Source organism: Tetranychus urticae, chromosome 1, assembly GCF_039701765.1.
Source record: "Tetranychus urticae isolate SD_2017Ah chromosome 1, NJAU_TeUrti_SD_1.0, whole genome shotgun sequence".
Lineage (NCBI taxonomy): Eukaryota > Metazoa > Arthropoda > Arachnida > Trombidiformes > Tetranychidae > Tetranychus > Tetranychus urticae.
This window is the reverse complement of record NC_142958.1, coordinates 29,749,378-29,768,177: the sequence shown is the minus strand read 5'-3', so window position 1 is coordinate 29,768,177 and position 18,800 is coordinate 29,749,378. Positions and strand designations below refer to the sequence as shown.

At 33.6% G+C, this 18,800-nt stretch overlaps 7 protein-coding genes across 7 annotated transcripts; 2 read left to right on the top strand and 5 right to left on the bottom strand.

Moving 5' to 3' along the window:
- Positions 1 to 420: 420 nt before the first annotated feature.
- On the bottom strand, positions 421 to 1,652 carry LOC107361992 (enoyl-[acyl-carrier-protein] reductase, mitochondrial). Its single transcript, XM_015928963.3, has one exon. It carries the CDS (start codon positions 1,611 to 1,613, stop codon positions 513 to 515), a length of 1,101 nt encoding a protein of 366 aa, XP_015784449.1. The 5' UTR covers positions 1,614 to 1,652; the 3' UTR covers positions 421 to 512.
- A 666-nt stretch (positions 1,653 to 2,318) lies between these two features.
- LOC107361991 (protein singed wings 2) lies at positions 2,319 to 4,967 on the top strand. Its single transcript, XM_015928962.3, has 2 exons — positions 2,319 to 2,852; positions 2,979 to 4,967. Exons 1-2 carry the CDS (start codon positions 2,757 to 2,759, stop codon positions 4,407 to 4,409), a joined length of 1,527 nt encoding a protein of 508 aa, XP_015784448.1. The 5' UTR covers positions 2,319 to 2,756; the 3' UTR covers positions 4,410 to 4,967.
- Positions 4,968 to 5,354: 387 nt separating this feature from the next.
- GCC88 (GRIP and coiled-coil domain containing 88 kDa) lies at positions 5,355 to 7,150 on the top strand. The gene is made up of 3 exons (XM_015929010.3): positions 5,355 to 6,139; positions 6,221 to 6,649; positions 6,729 to 7,150. The coding sequence occupies exons 1-3, from the start codon at positions 5,634 to 5,636 to the stop codon at positions 6,922 to 6,924; spliced, it is 1,131 nt and encodes a 376-aa protein (XP_015784496.1). The 5' UTR covers positions 5,355 to 5,633; the 3' UTR covers positions 6,925 to 7,150.
- On the bottom strand, positions 7,085 to 8,744 carry LOC107361520 (uncharacterized). Its single transcript, XM_015928359.2, has one exon. The coding sequence runs from the start codon at positions 8,413 to 8,415 to the stop codon at positions 7,207 to 7,209; it is 1,209 nt and encodes a 402-aa protein (XP_015783845.1). The 5' UTR covers positions 8,416 to 8,744; the 3' UTR covers positions 7,085 to 7,206.
- Positions 8,745 to 9,385: 641 nt separating this feature from the next.
- Positions 9,386 to 11,908, bottom strand: nSMase (neutral sphingomyelinase). The gene has a single exon (XM_015929086.3). It carries the CDS (start codon positions 11,593 to 11,595, stop codon positions 10,093 to 10,095), a length of 1,503 nt encoding a protein of 500 aa, XP_015784572.1. The 5' UTR covers positions 11,596 to 11,908; the 3' UTR covers positions 9,386 to 10,092.
- Positions 11,909 to 13,288: 1,380 nt separating this feature from the next.
- On the bottom strand, positions 13,289 to 15,337 carry LOC107362107 (bromodomain-containing protein 7-like). Its single transcript, XM_015929113.3, has one exon. It carries the CDS (start codon positions 15,224 to 15,226, stop codon positions 13,502 to 13,504), a length of 1,725 nt encoding a protein of 574 aa, XP_015784599.1. The 5' UTR covers positions 15,227 to 15,337; the 3' UTR covers positions 13,289 to 13,501.
- Positions 15,338 to 16,053: 716 nt separating this feature from the next.
- Positions 16,054 to 18,627, bottom strand: LOC107362076 (very long-chain specific acyl-CoA dehydrogenase, mitochondrial-like). Its single transcript, XM_015929080.3, has 2 exons — positions 18,605 to 18,627; positions 16,054 to 18,218 (listed from the first exon to the last, which is right to left on the bottom strand). Exon 2 carries the CDS (start codon positions 18,194 to 18,196, stop codon positions 16,271 to 16,273), a length of 1,926 nt encoding a protein of 641 aa, XP_015784566.1. The 5' UTR covers positions 18,197 to 18,218; positions 18,605 to 18,627; the 3' UTR covers positions 16,054 to 16,270.
- Between the last annotated feature and the right edge of the window lie 173 nt (positions 18,628 to 18,800).

The following is an 18,800-nucleotide window of genomic DNA, read 5'->3' as shown; positions in this document are numbered from 1 at the left end:
ATATTTTGCAACACTATATGGAAGAGAGTTGAAAATAAAGTGAAAACCATGGAGATAGGCAAACAAGATTTCAAGACAATTGCCTAGGTTTTTCATGATAATTTGTAATCAACAAACGATTAAGGCCACTATTCTAAAAATCATTAACGATTTCAATGATACTAGAGTTTAAATGAATTTTCAATGTCAAAGAGAGGGATTTTAAGGTCAATAGAGTTGTTAATAAAGGATTCACATTAGTAATAAACATTGGATATTGATTGTTATTTAAAATTGTTATCTCAAACAACATGTAAACATAATATTTCTTCTCGAAATGTATTACTCTCAAACCTTAGATAATGTAGCTTTTAGTCTGATCTTTAATTGAATTTATTCTGATAACTCTAGTAGTTCAGTTGAAATAATTAAATGGAAGAATTTCCTAGTTAAAAATTTATTAATTAACATCTAATATTATTGGTATAGAACATAAAAACATAAATTTTCAGAAACCTCTATTTTATCACATTTCAAGGTGTAAGAATGACTTTTCCTTCGACGTAAGGTGCAGTAGCTTTCCGTATAGCTTCTTTGTAATCTTCAAACTTGAAAGGTATCACCTTCGGTGCTTGTAATTTTCCTTCTTTGAAAAGATTGACTAAATTTTGTGTCATTTCTGTATATTCAGGTTTACCAGCATGTTCTTTCTTCCACTTTGTAACCCAAAATCCAGTACTTATAAGATGTTTAAAAATAAATGGACCTGCTGGAAGGGTTAGTGGTTTTTTGGACATTGCACCATAAGTCACCATTACTCCATTGTCACCCAAATAACGGAAACAGTTGGTAGCATTTTCCCCGCTGATGCAATTAAGAGCAAGGATTGGTTTAGGAGTTCCACTTGACCAAATTTTATCCATCACCTCGCGGTTTCTTAAATCATCTTCAGTTACAACATGATCGGCTCCTAAATCTTTTAATGAGTTGAACAGTTTTTCCGTCTCTTTAGGATCTGGTCGAGCCCGAACAACATTAATAGTTTTATAACCCCAAATTTTACATAATTGAATGACTAGAAGACCAACAGCTGAATTACTACCATTTTGAATAACACAATCACCGGGTTTTAAATTGCCATAGTCTTTGAGCATCCTGTAAGCAGTAGGTGGATTAACATTCAACTGAACTGCAGCAGGCAAGTCTAATTCATTGTCTATCAACATCAGATCACCTTCAGATGTTATTGCATGAGTTCGCCATGTACCTGAACCAGGTCTAGCAGGTATAACCCAATCTTCAGGCTTTAAATTAGTTACTTGTGATCCTGTCTTAAGGACTTTGGCAACACCTTCATTACCCCCAACAGCTGGTAAACTGGGTTTGATTGCATAGGTTCCTTGGATAGTATTAATATCAGATGGATTTATTGTTGAAGCAATATATTGAATCAATACCTGATTAGGTTCTAAAGGTTTGTCTAACGAAACAGAACTGGTTACATCAACTTTTTCAACAACTTCCAATGGATCACCGTAATTTTTATACATCAGAGCGTAAGTAGAATTGAATGCCATTGGAGGTGTCTTGATTGTCCGCAATTGAGCCATCAAACGTAAACTATTCTTGATCATTTCACCGGGGAAATAGGCAGGTTGATAACTAATAATAATAATTGTTAAAAGATGCAAAAACAACACTAATCACATGTTAACCTAGTGAGTTTTACCCAAAGAGTAAATTCAACCTAATGTAAATAAAACCCGGGATATTCAAACTTCAATTTGTCTTGAGTTTTTTATTACCTTTTATGAAATTAATGTATAATAACTGCACTAGTTCAATGATTGAAAATGGTCCTAGGTGTTGTTTCACCTTCGATTTACAATTAAAACTATTCAAACAAGGTTTCAACTCATTCTAATTGTACTTTTTCTTGGTTTCTCTTAAGGACAACATCATTAACTAAAGCTGTTTCTTCAAGATCATTCTCACCATCGATCAATTTTTTGAGACAAAAAAGTGAAGGTTGTTTTCATTTGAAGCAACAAGTTTTTTCTTCTATGTTCATTATTAACATTATGAATAGTCTTATTTATTTAATTTTATTATTAAATATTGTTTGATCTTTTGGTCTAAACACATTTCGCAAGCAAATCAGATTAAGTATGTAAACAAAGTGTCTATAGTTAGTCTTTCTATTACCATAAGATAAGCAACTTGAACATCCCATGTTAATCACGCAGCTATAACTGTTTTCCTGTATATCTCATCTATGGTGAAACAACCTTGTAAAAATAACAGCCAATATCATCTTCAATTAAATGCTATATTTACTATATTTAACTAACTGGTTAAATATCAATTGTGTTTCTTTTATAATATGATTATCATGTGTTGAACTTCCAAGTGGATTATTACTGTGGAGCATATTGTGGTGTAATTTCGCGTTGCACTTGTTGCCCAGTTGGTATTTATTTCATAGTGGTTTTTAAACCTTCTTAATTAAGCATACCTGATTATCATCATTTAAATACGTGTTGAGGAAAAACCATAGAATATATAGTGATCATATAATGATCAGAGATAAACCTCGGATAAGAGGTACATCTCTTCATCATCTTTACTTTCGCTGTAACAACCTGTTGCTTTAATGTTCAAATATTATAACTGTGCTTATCTTAAAGTCTTTGTTTACTTTTGCCATTCCTTTGGTTGATTGAACCTAAAAACAAACTTATTTCTCAACCTGATTCCGGAAAAATAATATTGACTCAATGGTAGCTCGAATACTCAAAACTTGTCTCCTTTTGATTTTACCCTCCATCTTTTATTCCATCGATTATGTTTTGGCTTCATCGCTCGTTGAAAAGGTAAGCAAATTAAATTTCCAGTAAAAAACTGTACATGTGTATATCAAAATATACCGTTTAATTTTTGTTGATGTATATTTCACTAAAACTTTGCTCTTTTCATCTTTGGTTTCATCACTTAACTAGGGTACCAACGGAAATTATGGTGATTTATGTTCAAGTGATCCATTTGAACCTGATAAAGGTTCTTGTTGGTGTTTCTATTCAAATCCAGTAAATATAAGCTGTAGCCATGTTGGCTATTTGGAGATAATAACTAATGCCATAAACCAGACCTCAAAGACTCAAGATAATTCAAAATTGGCATTACAGGTGAACGAGTCTTCTGAAACAATCGATCAAATTGTGGCTTGGTTAACTAATGGCTCCTACGAAGAAGTTTTTGCGTCACTGGAATTGCTTCATCTATCATGGAATGGCCTAACTTTGGTTGATTTACGTTTTTTCACCAAATTATCCAATCTAAAAGAATTAGACCTTTCAAGTAACCTGATTGTCAGCGTTATCTGGGTTTCGCTACCTTCTTTAACATTTTTAAACTTAAGTCACAATCGTTTAACTTACATAAGTTTGAATGATGCCCTTAGAAATTTTCCACTTCTAGAAAAATTTGATGTCTCATCGAATTTTCTGAAAAGCATGGATGGATTGGACCAATTGAAACCAAACAAATTGTTCAGTTTGTACATACATGACAACCCATTAGATTGTAATAACCCATCAATTGTCAAGTTAGGTGGATTAATTTACTCAAATCGAGATCCAACCAAACAAGGGACCAACATGATTAGACAACCGTGGGATATCCTCTGTTCTGAGCCTGTTAAATGGAAAGAAATGACTGTCGAACAAGCTTACTCTGTTAAGCAAACTTCCATTTGTCACCAATGTGATTGTTTTATGATCAAGAAAGATCTTCTCATGGTTAACTGTAGCTACCGTGATTTGACATCTCTTCCGAAAAATCTACCTCTTGGAGCACGAATAGTTCAATTAAATGGTAATCGTCTTCGCAGTTTTTACCTGTCGGCAGCCGACAGTTCATCCTGGTCAACTGTTCGCGCTGTTTATTTGGATAACAATGAAATTAGTGGCCTGCAAGATCTTGAGATAAGCAAAATATTGAGAAATCTATTGTCCATAAATCTTCAGCGGAATCAAATGAAAGAAGTGCCCATACATATCTTGGAACAATTTTCTCACCTTCTCAAAATCAACCTCTCCGAAAATCCATGGACATGTGACTGTAATACTCTAACATTTCAAAAGTGGCTTCAAAAGCACCACGAAAAGGTTTCAGATATAAACAAAGTATATTGCACCAACTCTAATAACAGGATGGATTTTTTCATAACACGGAATAAAGAAAGATTGCCAATTCATCAATTGCCCATTTCCGAAATATGCCCTCAATCTAATGTGCCATTACATTTTCTAGATATACTTAGCGGAATTTGTGCGGTTTTGACTATTCTCATTGCTTTGAAAGCTGTTTATGATTATTTTTGGCAAAAGAAAACAGGAAAACTACCCTATTTTTTCAAACTAAATTGTTGAGGAAGAAGCATAATTAAGAATGTAATTTCTTTTTCGTAAACACCATCAATTTGTTTCCATCAATATTTAACTTGATTCAAATCTATTACAACCAGTAAAATGCATTTCCACCAAAATTATACCAACCAGATTACTCTTGGCATTCGCTTAAACTGCAGTTTTATTCGTATATCGACCAGGACTAATCTGATCCAATATTTTATGATGATTGGCCCGCTAAATGCTCCACTGGCTCAAAATATGACAGAATCTTCTTCCATATGAATGCATTCTGACGATCTCTTTTGCTCATCGAGAGCTCATCATTAATTTCTAGTCTTAATCATAATTCTTGTCTTTCTGTGCTTACATTACCTAATATTGTGACTACAATCTCACTCATTGTTAGTGCTAATTGTATATGGTTAGTCAAATGTTGCTCATTTCATAACTTTGTTCAAAAATGTCTAAAATTTTTATTAATCTATGTTCATTGTTGTGCATTCTCAAAAGATAAATGAATGTAAAACGAATTCTTTGAATGAATTTCATAAAATTTAAATCTTGTTCGAACATCAATTTCTTCTTTTATTCATTTGCAGATCAAGCTAAAAATTGAGTTACTCAAGAACCAAATTAAAATTTTATCAACATTAGATCTTTGATCGATACTTTATCAACGTGTTTGATCAACTCCGTCAACTCTCTTGACCAACTAGAAAAGAGAGAAATCAAACATTTTCTTAAACATGTTGAAATATTAAATAGCTTGAAACATTGATTATCTTTAATTGACATTATTGTTAAAGTTAATCAAAACCTAAACCTGAATAAACCTGGAAATTTTATTGGAGTTTGAATAATGTTTGCCATCTATTATCACAGATTGGAAGCTATACAAATTACAGTTTTTCGTAAAAAGATGGAGCTGTAGTTATCGTCCAAATTTTGGACTCCAAAATATTATTGACTATAGCTTCTTGTTTACAAATTGTTATCTTCTGTATTTGAAGCTTTAATTCTGTACATTATGTGGATTTTAATCAGAAAAATATTTTTCGATTTCTGACTATTTTCCGAAAAATAAACTAACTCATTCAAATTAGTCTGTTAAATTGAAACATATGTGATATAGTTCCTACATCAGTATTCAACTTGTCCCTTTAATTTTGCTGTTTGAACTTGAATGTGGATAAAAAAGTTGCTTTATGAAATCATTTCGCTACCGTAAACTAATTATAAAATATGTCAACCAATACCTCATCAAACTGTGCACACTGTGAAAAACTTGAAAGTATTGTTAACAAACAGAAAGATAAATTGGCTACTGTTGAATTGAGACTAAGAGACTGTGTTCGAGCTTATAAAACTGTACTCAGCGAGAAGAATGTTATTCTTCAAAATTTGGAGGCCTCAAAAGAATTGTTTGCTAAACGAGGAGAAGAAGAGGAGAAACGTTTAGCTACTTTGGAAGATAGTCTCAATGAATTGAGCTCGATTTGTGGAAAATATGAATCTGAAAATATCAAGAACCAGGCGTTAATTGAAAAGCTTAAGCAAAAATGTGATGAATTGACTCGACAATTGTCTGCTCAAGAAGCGATTGGGAAATCTGAAACATGCGATGATGAGGTTAAAATAAACGAGCTTGATCGTAGAATTGTTGGTGATGTTAATGAAGTTCGTAAACTGAATAACAAATGGACTCAAACAATTGCTGAACAGCCAGAAACAAGGGAAGAACCAGAAATGTAAGATTTTTCATTGTGTCTGTTCTTGAACATTTTCTCATGCATCTTCTTGTTTATTTATCTTAATCTTGAAAATTTTAGTGTTCAATCAACTTCACGTGATCAAGAAACACAAACAAACCTGGAATTAATGAATTCTAATCATGGGAAACAAAGGAAAACTGAATGTGCTATTGTCTTACCAACTCACAGGGAAGTAGAAATTGAAAAATCAAATGATAGTCGACGTGGTTCTCATGGTTCCCGAGCAAGCGTTTCTGAAACCGTTTTCACAGACAATGATTTCAATCTAGGTGATAGTGATAGTCGTTTTGAAGTCTCTAGTGTTAGACCTTCGCTAAATTCCGTAAGCATGGTTAACCAGGAAATGCCAAGTAATTCTGTCTCATTATTCTATGTTAATGAGTTGGCTCGTAAAGAAATTGAACTTGTTGAAACTCGTCTTGCAGCTCGAGAAAATGAATGTGCTCTTCGAGAGCTTCGGTGGAAGTACAATGTTGATACATTCAAGTGAGTTGCTTATTCAAGATTTCACATAACCTTGCATAAATTCACTGACAAATAACGTTCTGTTTGTTTTATTTCACAGGCTTCAGAGTAAAGTTACTCGCTTGGAACAGCAGCTTCAACAAGTACAAAGTGACGATACAACCAAACCTAATCTAACCTACGTAAGAAATGTTTTAGTCCGATTCCTTAAAACAAAAGACAAAAAACAACGAACCTGTATGATGAATGCATTGCTCACTGCCTTAGGAGTAGACCAGAAAGAGATAAAGTTGTAATTCCAATCGTATTGTATAATAAGATAATCTACTTCTGGTCTGTTGATTTAATTCATTCTCGAGCTGCTCATGAATGATTGATGGAAATTCAATCAATTTTATCACCATAGCTTCATTTGCTCTCTGTTATCCCATGAAATGAAAAGTTATAAAAAAAATGTTTAAAATCTGTTGAATTCTGTTTGATATTTATTGTTATTTTAAAATAAAAATGGATGAATTTATACTTTTGATATTTAAAAATTGATTACTCCAAACTAAAATGTTCATTTGCTCAAACTTTCAATTCATTTCGTCATTGTTGAATCGATGGTTTGGTCGTGTGTTGTTTTGATTGTTATTTAATGTTGTCGATGATGATGATGATATGTTTTCTTGACGAACACCGACCAAAGGTCGAAGTGGCCTTTGAGGAAATGAATGGATGTTATTAGGAATACTCCGGGAACGGTGATAGTTAATGTTATTGTTAAAATTGTGATTATTGTAATTTTGCTGAACATATGGAACATATGCACTTTGGACCATCCTATAATGACCTCTATCATTGTAAGATCGATTTGATTGTCCCTGGTTTCGTCTGTGATGAGCATTATTATTATTATTATTTTGAAAGGTTGAGCCAGTTTGGGAAGTTAAATGAGGATTGGGTGCTGGGAAAGGAGCGCGAGATGTTGGGTAGGAATGAGTTGAATTGCCTCGGGATTGATGTGCTGGGGGAGGTGGTGGCGGTGGCGATGAGGTTGATGGAGGGTTCGAACGATGACGTGGAGCTTGTCGGTTGTTTGGAGGTCTATTGGGGTTACGATTGTACCGATTTGAAGCCCAAATTATTCGAGGATGGGCAACAGGTGATGGAGCACAAGCTGATGGTCGACGAGGTCTTCGGTTCTCAATGTACAGGTTATCCATACCACGAATAACTGGAGTCAATTCCATCTCTGGTTGTGATTGTTGACCTCTTGGTTGTGGCTCTTGTTGTTCCTCTTGATAGGCTGTTTGTGGTTGCTGAACCATTTGTGGGTGAGGTTGTTGGTTACGCTGGTTATGAGGTTGTCTTGAAAATTGGCGAACAGCAAAAATGTTTCGATTTGATGGTTGGTTTCTATTGTTGTTTGTCCACCATGAATCTCGGATAAAATTAAACACAGAAGCTCTCCTTTCCTCCAACGGGATCACCTCATAGTCTGTATCGGAAAGCACATTTGTTATTATATTGGCAAAAAAGGTACGGCAGATGGGACAAAGTTGACTTCTACGAGCCCATTCAAAAATACATCGACCACAAAATTTGTGAAGACACCCATCGGCATAACTGGTCACTGAAACTTCATTTAAACAAATGGAGCACAAATTGTCAAAATTAATTGATACTTGAAGCAGATCGTCACTGCTAGACTCTGGACTTGATGGTCTTCCCTCATCAGGATCAGTGTTGTCAACCGTGGTTGTCTCATTATCACTTTCATTTTCATTGCCTGAGTTACTCATAATTTAAATTAAACAGAGAGAAGCAAATTTTTACTTGATTGACTTTCGTTTAATCCTTAATTGGTTACCACAATTATCCTATAGTTTTGGTTTAAGTTTAGATACAGATGAAAATGAGAGAGGCTTTGGTTGTTTCAATAATTTATCCTTTGACTGTTGCTTCGTTATGTGAACACCCCAAGTACATCGTAAATTAATAGTAACAGTTTTAGGTAAATTAATCGGATTTTTGAAAGTAAAATAAACAATTATTCTGGATTTAGATGATGCTGATGGTTGTGTAAAGGTGAAAGAGATGATATATGATCAAACAATGATGAACAAAGGTTGTTCAATAATGAGTTTACTTTGATATTCATCTTCATTTGAGCTAAATTTAACTTGACTCTTCAAATAACTGATTGGTTAGTCTTTTTGTCCAGTTACTCATTTCCATTGGTTAATTTTTTTCAATCGACTGTTGTAATTTGTGAATCCGCCAAGTTTCCTTTAATTATTGTTATCTAAGTTTTTTAAATTGCTCATCAGCAATCAGTTAACTTGATAGTGATACAAATATTGCGGACTATTCCAATAAATATGTTGTACTGTTTATTTTGCTTTTAACATCAATTTTGTCTTTATAAGATAAATACGTCTTCACAATTTAGACATTTTGAAACAATGACTATAATTAATTTCGCTTAATTTACTTCAATAATTTGTGTTGAATTGTATATTGTATAATGTATTGTTGCCCCTCGTTTTATAAAAGCCCATGAATTAAAAATATTGTTTACGGTTCAAAGGATACTGTTGGTTAATCAGCTGTTAATGGTTGATTATGGTTCATCTACACAACCGGAAAATTTCCTCGACTATTTTTTATATTGTATTTTTACTAATTGTGAATAATAATGATTTGATTCGGAACCTCAATTTTATTAACTTGATAAAGGGTAGATGAAAATAAAAGTTGACAATTTTTCAATCAAATTGTTTTGATTTATTTATTGAAGATTGAAACACAAAATTGTGACATTGCAAGTCTTTTAGGTTACTATATATTGCTGCAATAAAAGTCAATTGCATTTAATGAAGGTAAAGATAGGAGGAATTCAACAACCACCAGGCTCCAGGGAAACATTGATATCGTCTTTCAGAATTTGCGAAACCCAGATAATTGTATTCATTCATTTTTCCATCTCACTTTTTTGTTTGCTTGAAAGGTGAATGGGCAATAGTGACAATGTAAAGGTTGTCAGGCTCTATGAGAAAAAAAACGTTTAAACAAAATATACTTCTGCCATTGATCGAAGCTGTATACATCAGGATGGGAATAAAATTAGTAGATTGTTTGCAACTAAATTGGAATTGGTCTAATTGCTTGGAAAGGAAAAAGGCGAAGAAATGAGAAAGCGCTGTAGGTGTTAATCCATTGATGAAATAGACATGCCGTGTCATAAAGTTATTTTGATCGAAGATGTATTGAGAAATTATGTTTCTCAATTTATCTGAATTGAATTGATTTACTTTATCATTGTTACTTAAAATGGAGAATCTGTCTTTATCCTTTAAGGCAGTTGAATGGTGTGTATCAGTGATATAGATGTTTGAGCCTGAGTAGTTGTGCAAATATCGGAGCAAATTTTCGTAAGAAGGTTGAGTGAGACTATTTTTTTCACCATCTGTCAATCTTTATAATTGTAGATCGTTGACAGATGAAGGGGTTGATGTTGATAAAGAGCAATTCATTTCTTCAATTATACTGCATATCCCGTGTTGTTCAAATCTATAGACAAACTCAATAACTAGGAAAATAAAAACAAATATAACAGTTAAAAGAGTACAAGAGATTACCAACAACAGCGAATTCATGAAACCATGATAAAAGTTGGCCATGGTCAAAGCTAAAATGAAGGCAACACAAAAAAAAGCCAGGAAATAAGTTAACTTGTGCTTTGAAGATTCATTCTCATTGATGTAACATCGTATTAATTTAGCAGCTTTCTGTAGACTTGTTCCACCAACACTTTGACATTTCTCGGAGTCACTTGAAAAATTCATAAATCCATTTGAGTCAACTACCTCGAAATTGGATCTTTTTAAATTTATATTACTGTTACTATAATAGCCAGCATCACCATTTTCTTGAGCTTTATGTTGGTTAGTTTGTCTCGTAATTTTGAATCGCGCTGCAACCGGTTGATGATCACTGAAAGAAAGTCCAGTTTTAGGATCTTTAGTTAAACATGGAAGCTTCTCAGCGACACATGTTACGAAATTTTGATTAGAAGATTTTATTTCACTGGTTTCCAAGTTTCTATCACAGACACGTCGATTGACTAATTTATACAATAGAAAATCAATTTGTTTACCCGCGTTTGTTTGTATTTTGTGTCTATTCTTATCATCTTTACTCTGACCTTTGGGGAAAGGTTCAGTGTAGCTGTTCTCGGAATGTCCACAAGTAACCAAATCTGTCCGACGCTTCACAGTGCCATCTTCACTTTCGTTGGAAACGGAATGACAAATATCATGAAGTCCAGTGATAGATTCCAACAATTTGAATGGAAATTCTCCAGGACTAGTATTAAGATCACCGGCAAGAATGAATAATTCACTAGATTTACCAGTATCATGGACTAAATCTTTTGTCATATTGATAAATTTACCCAATTGGTAGGATTGACAAATCCTATGAATTGAATATTGATCACTTATGGCTTCATTGTCACAATACTGGGCATGCATGTGAGTACAGAAAAGATGGATTCTCATATCTTGTAAATCAACTCGAATATAAGCAGTACCTTTTCCGGTAAACCAATCACCATGCCAAGGACGAAAAGGAGATCCATTAACAGTGAATGGCATGAATGAAATGTGAGTTGGACTCCATTTGGATAGAATTGCTAAACCACTGGTTCCAAGAATACTCTTTGTTGGAAAAAGGTAGGCAAATTTGTAGAAAGAAGAGGTTTGCTGACGAATCAATTCAAAATCAGATTTGACCCACACTTCTTGGAGGAAAACAATATCATATTTTTGTTCAGCCAAATAATCAGCAATAGATTGTATACGCTGGAGTCGATGTTTTGAGAAGAACAGCAATCCCCAACAGTTCAAAGTGATGGCATTTATCGTTAACTCTTGACTCTTTTCATCTTCCTCGGTATGATGATAGATATCTTCATCCATTGTCTAAATTTGATAGATATTTATTTTCAAATCTATTAAGCCTATCGATTAAAGCAAGATGATATTTTTTTACAGGTCATCCATTTAACTTTGAACTCATAGTAAAGATTAACAATTAAAAAAGGTAAATATAAACTAATCACAATAATAGCACCATTTGAAAGCGATTTAATGTAAGTACAATGATAAATTATAATATATAATCTACTGAAACACAAGAGTAACTAATATCAAGATAAGTAATGGCATAGTTTGATAGTCACTAATGACACTAATCTCAGGCAGATGATTTAAATCGGCAGCAAACATTTGTTTACATATAAAAAAACTGGTAAGCCCTATTCGTACAAAAAAATATCTGATAAGATTCTCATCCTTGGATATGTAGTAGACTTTTATTTGGCTTAAGAGTACGGCGCGTCTGTTTAAACTCTATGGAATAGTGTCAAAAACTTGATTATTTAGATTAAGATTTGAGACTTTGTGGATTTGTAGGGACTAATTACCACATTTATGCACAAATTGACAGAAATGGGCAAAAAACGGGTAAAAATTAGTTTCTTTCACATTTAGACTCTTTTGTAGGGACATGAGAACTGAGTTCATTTGTGCAGTTTAAAGATTCCTCTGGTAGATAGTTTCTGAGGAAATCGAGGTCAAAGTTGAACTTCGATTGCCTTTTGTTCATTTATGAAAGGCAATCGAAGCAAAAAATTAAGCACTTTTCAATTTATCGACCGTTCTTTTGATTTAGCCATTGGCATAAAATAATTATCAGACCAGCTTTGAACCCTCAATCCTTTCAAAAAGCTTAGCGTATTAACCTACTCTCTGTCCACTGGACTGTCCTTAACTCGATTAAATTAAAGTTTAGCTCATCCTTATGATTGTTAACCTTTTGAAATCAAGCTTAGTGTTTGAATTACACAAGAGATGGCGTTGAAATTCGCATTTGTACAAATACAGTCACCATTGAGATAATGCACTCATTTTTTCAATGGTCCCTATTGAGGAGGAGTTATATCTACTTTTGAATTTCGTCAAATTTTGATTCGATTTCTTTAATTATCAATTGACTTAATTCAATTTTCTTACGTGAAATTTTAATCCAAAAACTCGCAAAATCAGATTAAAGCAAAATTTAAGGTTAAATTTGATCTAATAAGGAAGATTGAAAATCATGAATTACGCTGCCCGAAGAATAGTGAAAATAAGCTATTCCCAGTGCGGTGCATTATCTCAATGGTGACTGTAGTCAAAAAGCCTATTCGTACAAGTTTTTTGTACGAATAGGCCTTTCCAAAAAAACTCATGCCATCTACAGGATGACTCAGTTATCTTAACTGTATTGTGCTGCAAGTTGCAAAATTTCACCGCCAGTTTTGAACTTGCTAACAATTAAACAAAAAATTCACTAACCTTCATTGAACCTGGAACTTTTTAGAGTAAGAATAATTATTCTTGAACTTATTTTCAGATTGTAAGAAGACTTGGACCAAGCATTATTGTTATAGAATGATTACATTCTAATGGCAAGTAAATTGTAGTTCATAACTAGAATCCGAAATTCAGAAATTGAAGTCGGTAAAGTTTACTAATAAAAAATACAGTATGATAGGAAGTTCATGTTTAAACAATACATAAGCTGATGATAGATAAAGGTGAAATTCAGGTAAATAAAGACAATCAAAGCTTGGAAAGAAATGAAAACACTTTTTTATTATCACAGAAAATTATGAAATTATTTTTCATGTTTTTGAGTCGGCAGACTGTCAGCTGGGTGTGAAAAGAATTAAAATTTGTTTAAAATTGAGTTTTGTGATTTCAAATGTACAGATCAAGAAATCTTATGGAGATGAATATGATAATATTGATGTTAAATTATGAGATTCAATAATTGTTTGATTTAATTGCCAATTTCTAAGTCTCTTATGATATCTTCAAGAAGCATACAATCTGGTCTTGTCGAAGTTTCATGATCTTGTGAATCGGATAAAATTGTTGTTTCATCATTAACAAGCTCAGTCAGTTCCATTTCATCATTTGACAGCGATATTGGCTGTACACAAGACGTCGAGGGTTGCATATTGATTGGTTGATGCTCATTCAATGGATTCGATATGAATTGAGAGCTTAGAACTTGAGGTTCATCATCATCGGAACTTATATCAATGGCTTCTATTTCGTAAATTGTTTCTTTTTCCGTTTCGCCTTCATCTTTGCTTTCATTTTCATTTTCCTCTAAATTTTCTTCATCTATATTGAACTCTAGAGCTAGTTCCTCGAGCTCTTTGCCTTGTTTATCAGTAAGAGTTTTAATTATCCGGTCAGCCATGTTCATGGCTAAATCATTGCCATCAGAAAACGATAAAATACTATGTGTATATTGAAAACAAACATCATCATCTCCAAAAGCTTCTATCAATGTTCGAGTTTCTTCTTGACTGAGGGTAGCATAGCTTGAGTCCCATGAGGGTAGAAATGACGAGAAAGGTTCTGTAGGGACAGAGTCAATCAGGTTAACGAGATTTTCTTCAGGTTCTTTGTAGGGCGGTAAATCAAAAAGACCATCGGATAAAGGACCAACCAAACTTCCCAACGTTACTGGTTTCTCTTTTACTTCACTAATTATCTTCAATGTCGTGGTTCCATCATTCTTTGGACGTAAGATACTTAAATGGGATCCTTTATATTTTACTCGATTGGTAAGTTTTTTTGCTGCTTTATCCACATGGGCTAAAATTTGTTCAGCAGTCAAATCTTCTTTATTGGTTGTTTCACTTTTACTCAATTCGGTATTCTCTTTATCAGCAGGTTTTAGTGTATTCAAACAGCTGCACTGCAAGTTTTCGATACATGTTGATGATTGAATCGGTGAGATATCCATAGTTGTATCCTCTGCCATATCACAGTCATGTTGACTTTCAATCAATTTACGATGCGTTTCGACTGATTCAATGGCGATGTTTTTGTCAGCACATTCAGCACTCAAAACTCCACCATTCGATTTATTTTTCAATTCATATTCAATAGCTGCGTTTAGACCGCGATATCGACGAGCTAACTTGATGAGAGCTTTTTTGGTGAAAATTTTTTGTTCAGCATGACGCCACAATCTTTCCGCCTTTTTATAATAAACAGTATAAGGCGCGTTGTAAAGCATGGCATTTTCACAGATGAGCTTAACATCATTCTGGAAAGATTCTATTGTTTTGTAAAGATTTTGATTGATTTTCCTTTTCATTGTACTAAAATCCATTGGGTGAGAAATAACGGTTGAGTAAAGTGGAGCGATCTCGTCTGTAACTGGTGTTGCAAAAAAATCGGAATCATCTTTGGTTTGTAGCTTTTTCAAAATGGTCCCCAGATACAGCTGAAAATCACTGGGTTTACAGGTGGTATTGCTTTGGATGGATGCTGGTACTGACGATTTCGATGTCGATGCATAGGTATTCAAGCCTTTTTTAAGATGATTCTGAAGATTGAGAGAAGAAACATTTTCATTCTCTTTATTGGTTATCCTTTCTTCAATGGCAGCAACATTGTTGGATACCAATGAGTTAGAAATACAAAGTTTCGTTGGTTCACGAACAACTTTGTTAAGCTCAAGTTTTGATCTCTTTTGTCCCATCGAAGTGCTTAAACGCAAATAATGAATAAATTGTCACAACAGAAAATCAAATGATAAAAACGATGAATAAATTAAAATTTGTTAGAAAGAGTAAAAAGCAGTTAGCAAATGAAAAAGCATTGTCAAAATCAATTTGAAATGTATGAGGTAATGAGTTCATTAAAATTGCGTAAATAAAATTAAAAATTATCTTAAGCGGTACATTCAAAACATTCATCAAAAAGGGCTGAAGAGGTGATCATTAAATAATGCACAAAGCATTACACATAAATTATAAATCAGATCACTTGAAATGAAGAATTATTATTTAGAAAATCTGGGAAATACTCTTTTGAGTCTGATTACGATATGAAGCAATGCAGTTTAGAGCAGAAACCTTTGTAGTGAGTTGAGACTGAGTTTTTTGAAAGTCAATAAGATTTTATTTGGACCTTTCTTTTATCATGCTCTAGACATGCTGTTTCTGGGTTGTTACTAATAAGACACAATTAACACAATTAGACATTGGACTTATCCATGTTTTCATACTTCCCCATCATTCCCCAACATTTTTTATCCGATCATTTGAAAAAAAATGAGCATATATTATTCAATAATCTTTTGAATACAATAATAAAATAATAATAGCATATCGATAGGAAAACTGAACAAATTTTCGCAAGAGACATCAACGGAAATCAATGCATATCAAGAGAACTGTTGATAAATTGAAAAAATGTGTCCAATCGTTGATGTGTACCTACCATTTTTATCGACGTAAAAAGTTTAGCTCTTTGAATCGTACCGTCACTCGAAGCTCGAGGTTTAACGAAAGTCGAAGTGATCTGTTGTAGAGGAAATTGAAATTTTATTTCCCGGAATGAGTAAATTTTCTGGTTGGAATAAAAATTTTACATCAGAAAAATGAGATCTATGAAAAAATATGAATTATTAAACATAGGAAAGTTTGTGCTTTGACCTCGTTTTCTCGAAAACTGTCGGTACAAAAATTTATATATAATTTAAAATTTCGAAAATTTTTCAGTTTAAATAGAAACTCTTTTGTTAATCTCGTTCGATAGGGTGGCGATGAGAAACTCCATTGTTAACAAAAAGCGACTCTGAAATTTTCTTCAGGTTTTTCAAGTCATTTAACTTTTCAGAGCTTCGACAGGCGACAAGATTTTGATGAACTCGAGATGATGCTTCATTACAAATTACTTTGACCATGTTTACTTCATGCTGTGCAGATGGGAAATTTTTCTGGACTGAGCGAGTGGCTCTTGAAAGGGTAACAATCATTGAATAAATGTCAATTGCTGAGTTAGCTAAGCGATTGAGTAAAAATTGCTCGTGAATAATTTTCTTGTTGTACTTGAATAAAAGATGCTCAACAGTTGCTCCGAAGTTTGTCACTGATTTGGATACCAAAGCAGCTGAAGGAGCCAATTCAGGTGAAACAAATTCAGTAAGAGATGGTCCTGAACTTAATCCTACAGCCCGGAAAACTCTTTTAGTTGATTCATCAAAAATCATTCCCAAGTTGGCAACAGGATTTTTCATAGCTTTTTGTAATTCTTTCAAATGAGAACCAGCATTTTGAATTCCAGTTAAGGCAACAAACAATCTAAGGATATCATTTGTTCCTTCAAATATACGGAAAATACGAAGATCTCTCATTATCTTTTCAACACCAGTTTCTCTCATGTAACCCGAACCTCCTAAAATTTGAATAGTTTCATCACAAACAAACCAAGCAGCTTCAGATCCAAAGACTTTTGAAATAGCTGCTTCTAATTGAAATTCTGTTGATCCTTTATCCATGTTACCAGCGACCATGTAAGTCATCGATTCAGTTATATATTGAGCTAATGCCATTCTTGCAATCTTTTCTTGAATAGTTCCAAAACTGGCAATTTTATCTCCAAATTGTATTCGGTTGTTTGCAAAATCAGTTGCTTTGGCAATACAAAGTTTCATGGTTCCACTCATCGATGCACCCATTCCAAACCGTCCACTATTCAAAACATTCATAGCAATTTTGAATCCATTACCAATTTCACCAAGCACATTCTCTACTGGAATTTTAACATTTTCAAAATAAACATGAGCGGTATTTGATGTTTTGATTCCCATCTTTTTTTCATCTGGGCCACTAGTTACTCCTCCAAATGCTCTCTCAACAATAAATGCTGTAACCTTTTCTTTTTCCTCTCCGCTTGATGTTATAACTGGAGTTCTGGCAAATACAGTGAAGATATCAGCAAGACCACCATTGGAAATCCAAATCTTGCTTCCATTGAGTATATAATGAGATCCATCCGGAGAAAGAACAGCTTTACATCTGAGAGAACCGGCATCTGAACCAGCACTTGGTTCAGTTAAGCAGAAACATGCAGTTTTCCTACCTGTTGCTAAATCAGGGAGATATTTGTCTTTCTGTTTTTCATTACCAAAGAGCAAAATACCCTTGTAGCCAATTGACTGATGAGCACCCAATGTAACAGCTAATCCTAAATCACTTTGACCACTAAGTTCAGCCAAGGTAGCATATTGAGTGTTGTTCAAGCCAGCGCCTTCATATTTTGTAGGAACCATAAGACCAAAAGAACCCATATCTTTGAGCATTTGTATAGTTTTATCATCTGCTTTACCGTTTAGCTCGGCAACTAATGGGTCGTGCATTTCATTGAAAAGTTTCAAAGTGGGTTCACGGACCATATTTAAGGTTTCCACTTGATCTTCAGTTAAAACATCAGGATAAGGAAATACTTGATTTACATTGGCTTGTCCAGAAAAAATACTCATAATAAATGAATTAGTTTCTGGAAGTTTTTCTTTCTTTACTTCTCGCTTGTTACTTTTTTCTTCCTTCACTTGTTCCAAGGGTTGAGCCTGAGCGGACATCAATCTCATATGAGGGTAAACAAGTTTGGTTGATTTTAAGACATTAAAATGTCTAAGAAATCTCACTGACATCATAGTAGACATCTTGACAGATCCAAATGTGAAACTGAAAAAACAAAAAACCAAAAAGTAGAATAAAATTGAGGAAACTTTAACTTGAAATAAATGAAAATACGTCAATAATCTTAGGAAATGAAAAAAAGAGACATAAAAGACAGTAATGAGGCCAGTTGCACTTAAAAGTCAGTTGACTTGTTTACAAACAAAAACGAGTCATGTGATGTGTCATGTGACCAAAGTTGGTACAAAATGATGTTCCAGTCTTTTAATTTTGGCTCAATGAATCGATAGATGACAATTTAACAAACTATTAACGGTTCCTGGACAAGTACAGTTTTGAATCTGAACCAAAAATTGATTTTTGTCAAATCAAATTCCAATACGAAAGGCTTCTTGATATGAATTGACAAACAAGCATCTAAATATTCTTACCTTTCAAAACTTGTCGATGTAAGAACAGTTTCTAATCTTTTTAACGACACAAAGACAGTTAGCAATTAAGCAAATTATCCTTTCCACAATTAACTTGACACATTCGACACATAATAATTCACCCAATGATCACACATTTCAATAATGCAAAACTCCCTTACCTATGGAATGGAAACGAGTTCTCGATGAAATGTTT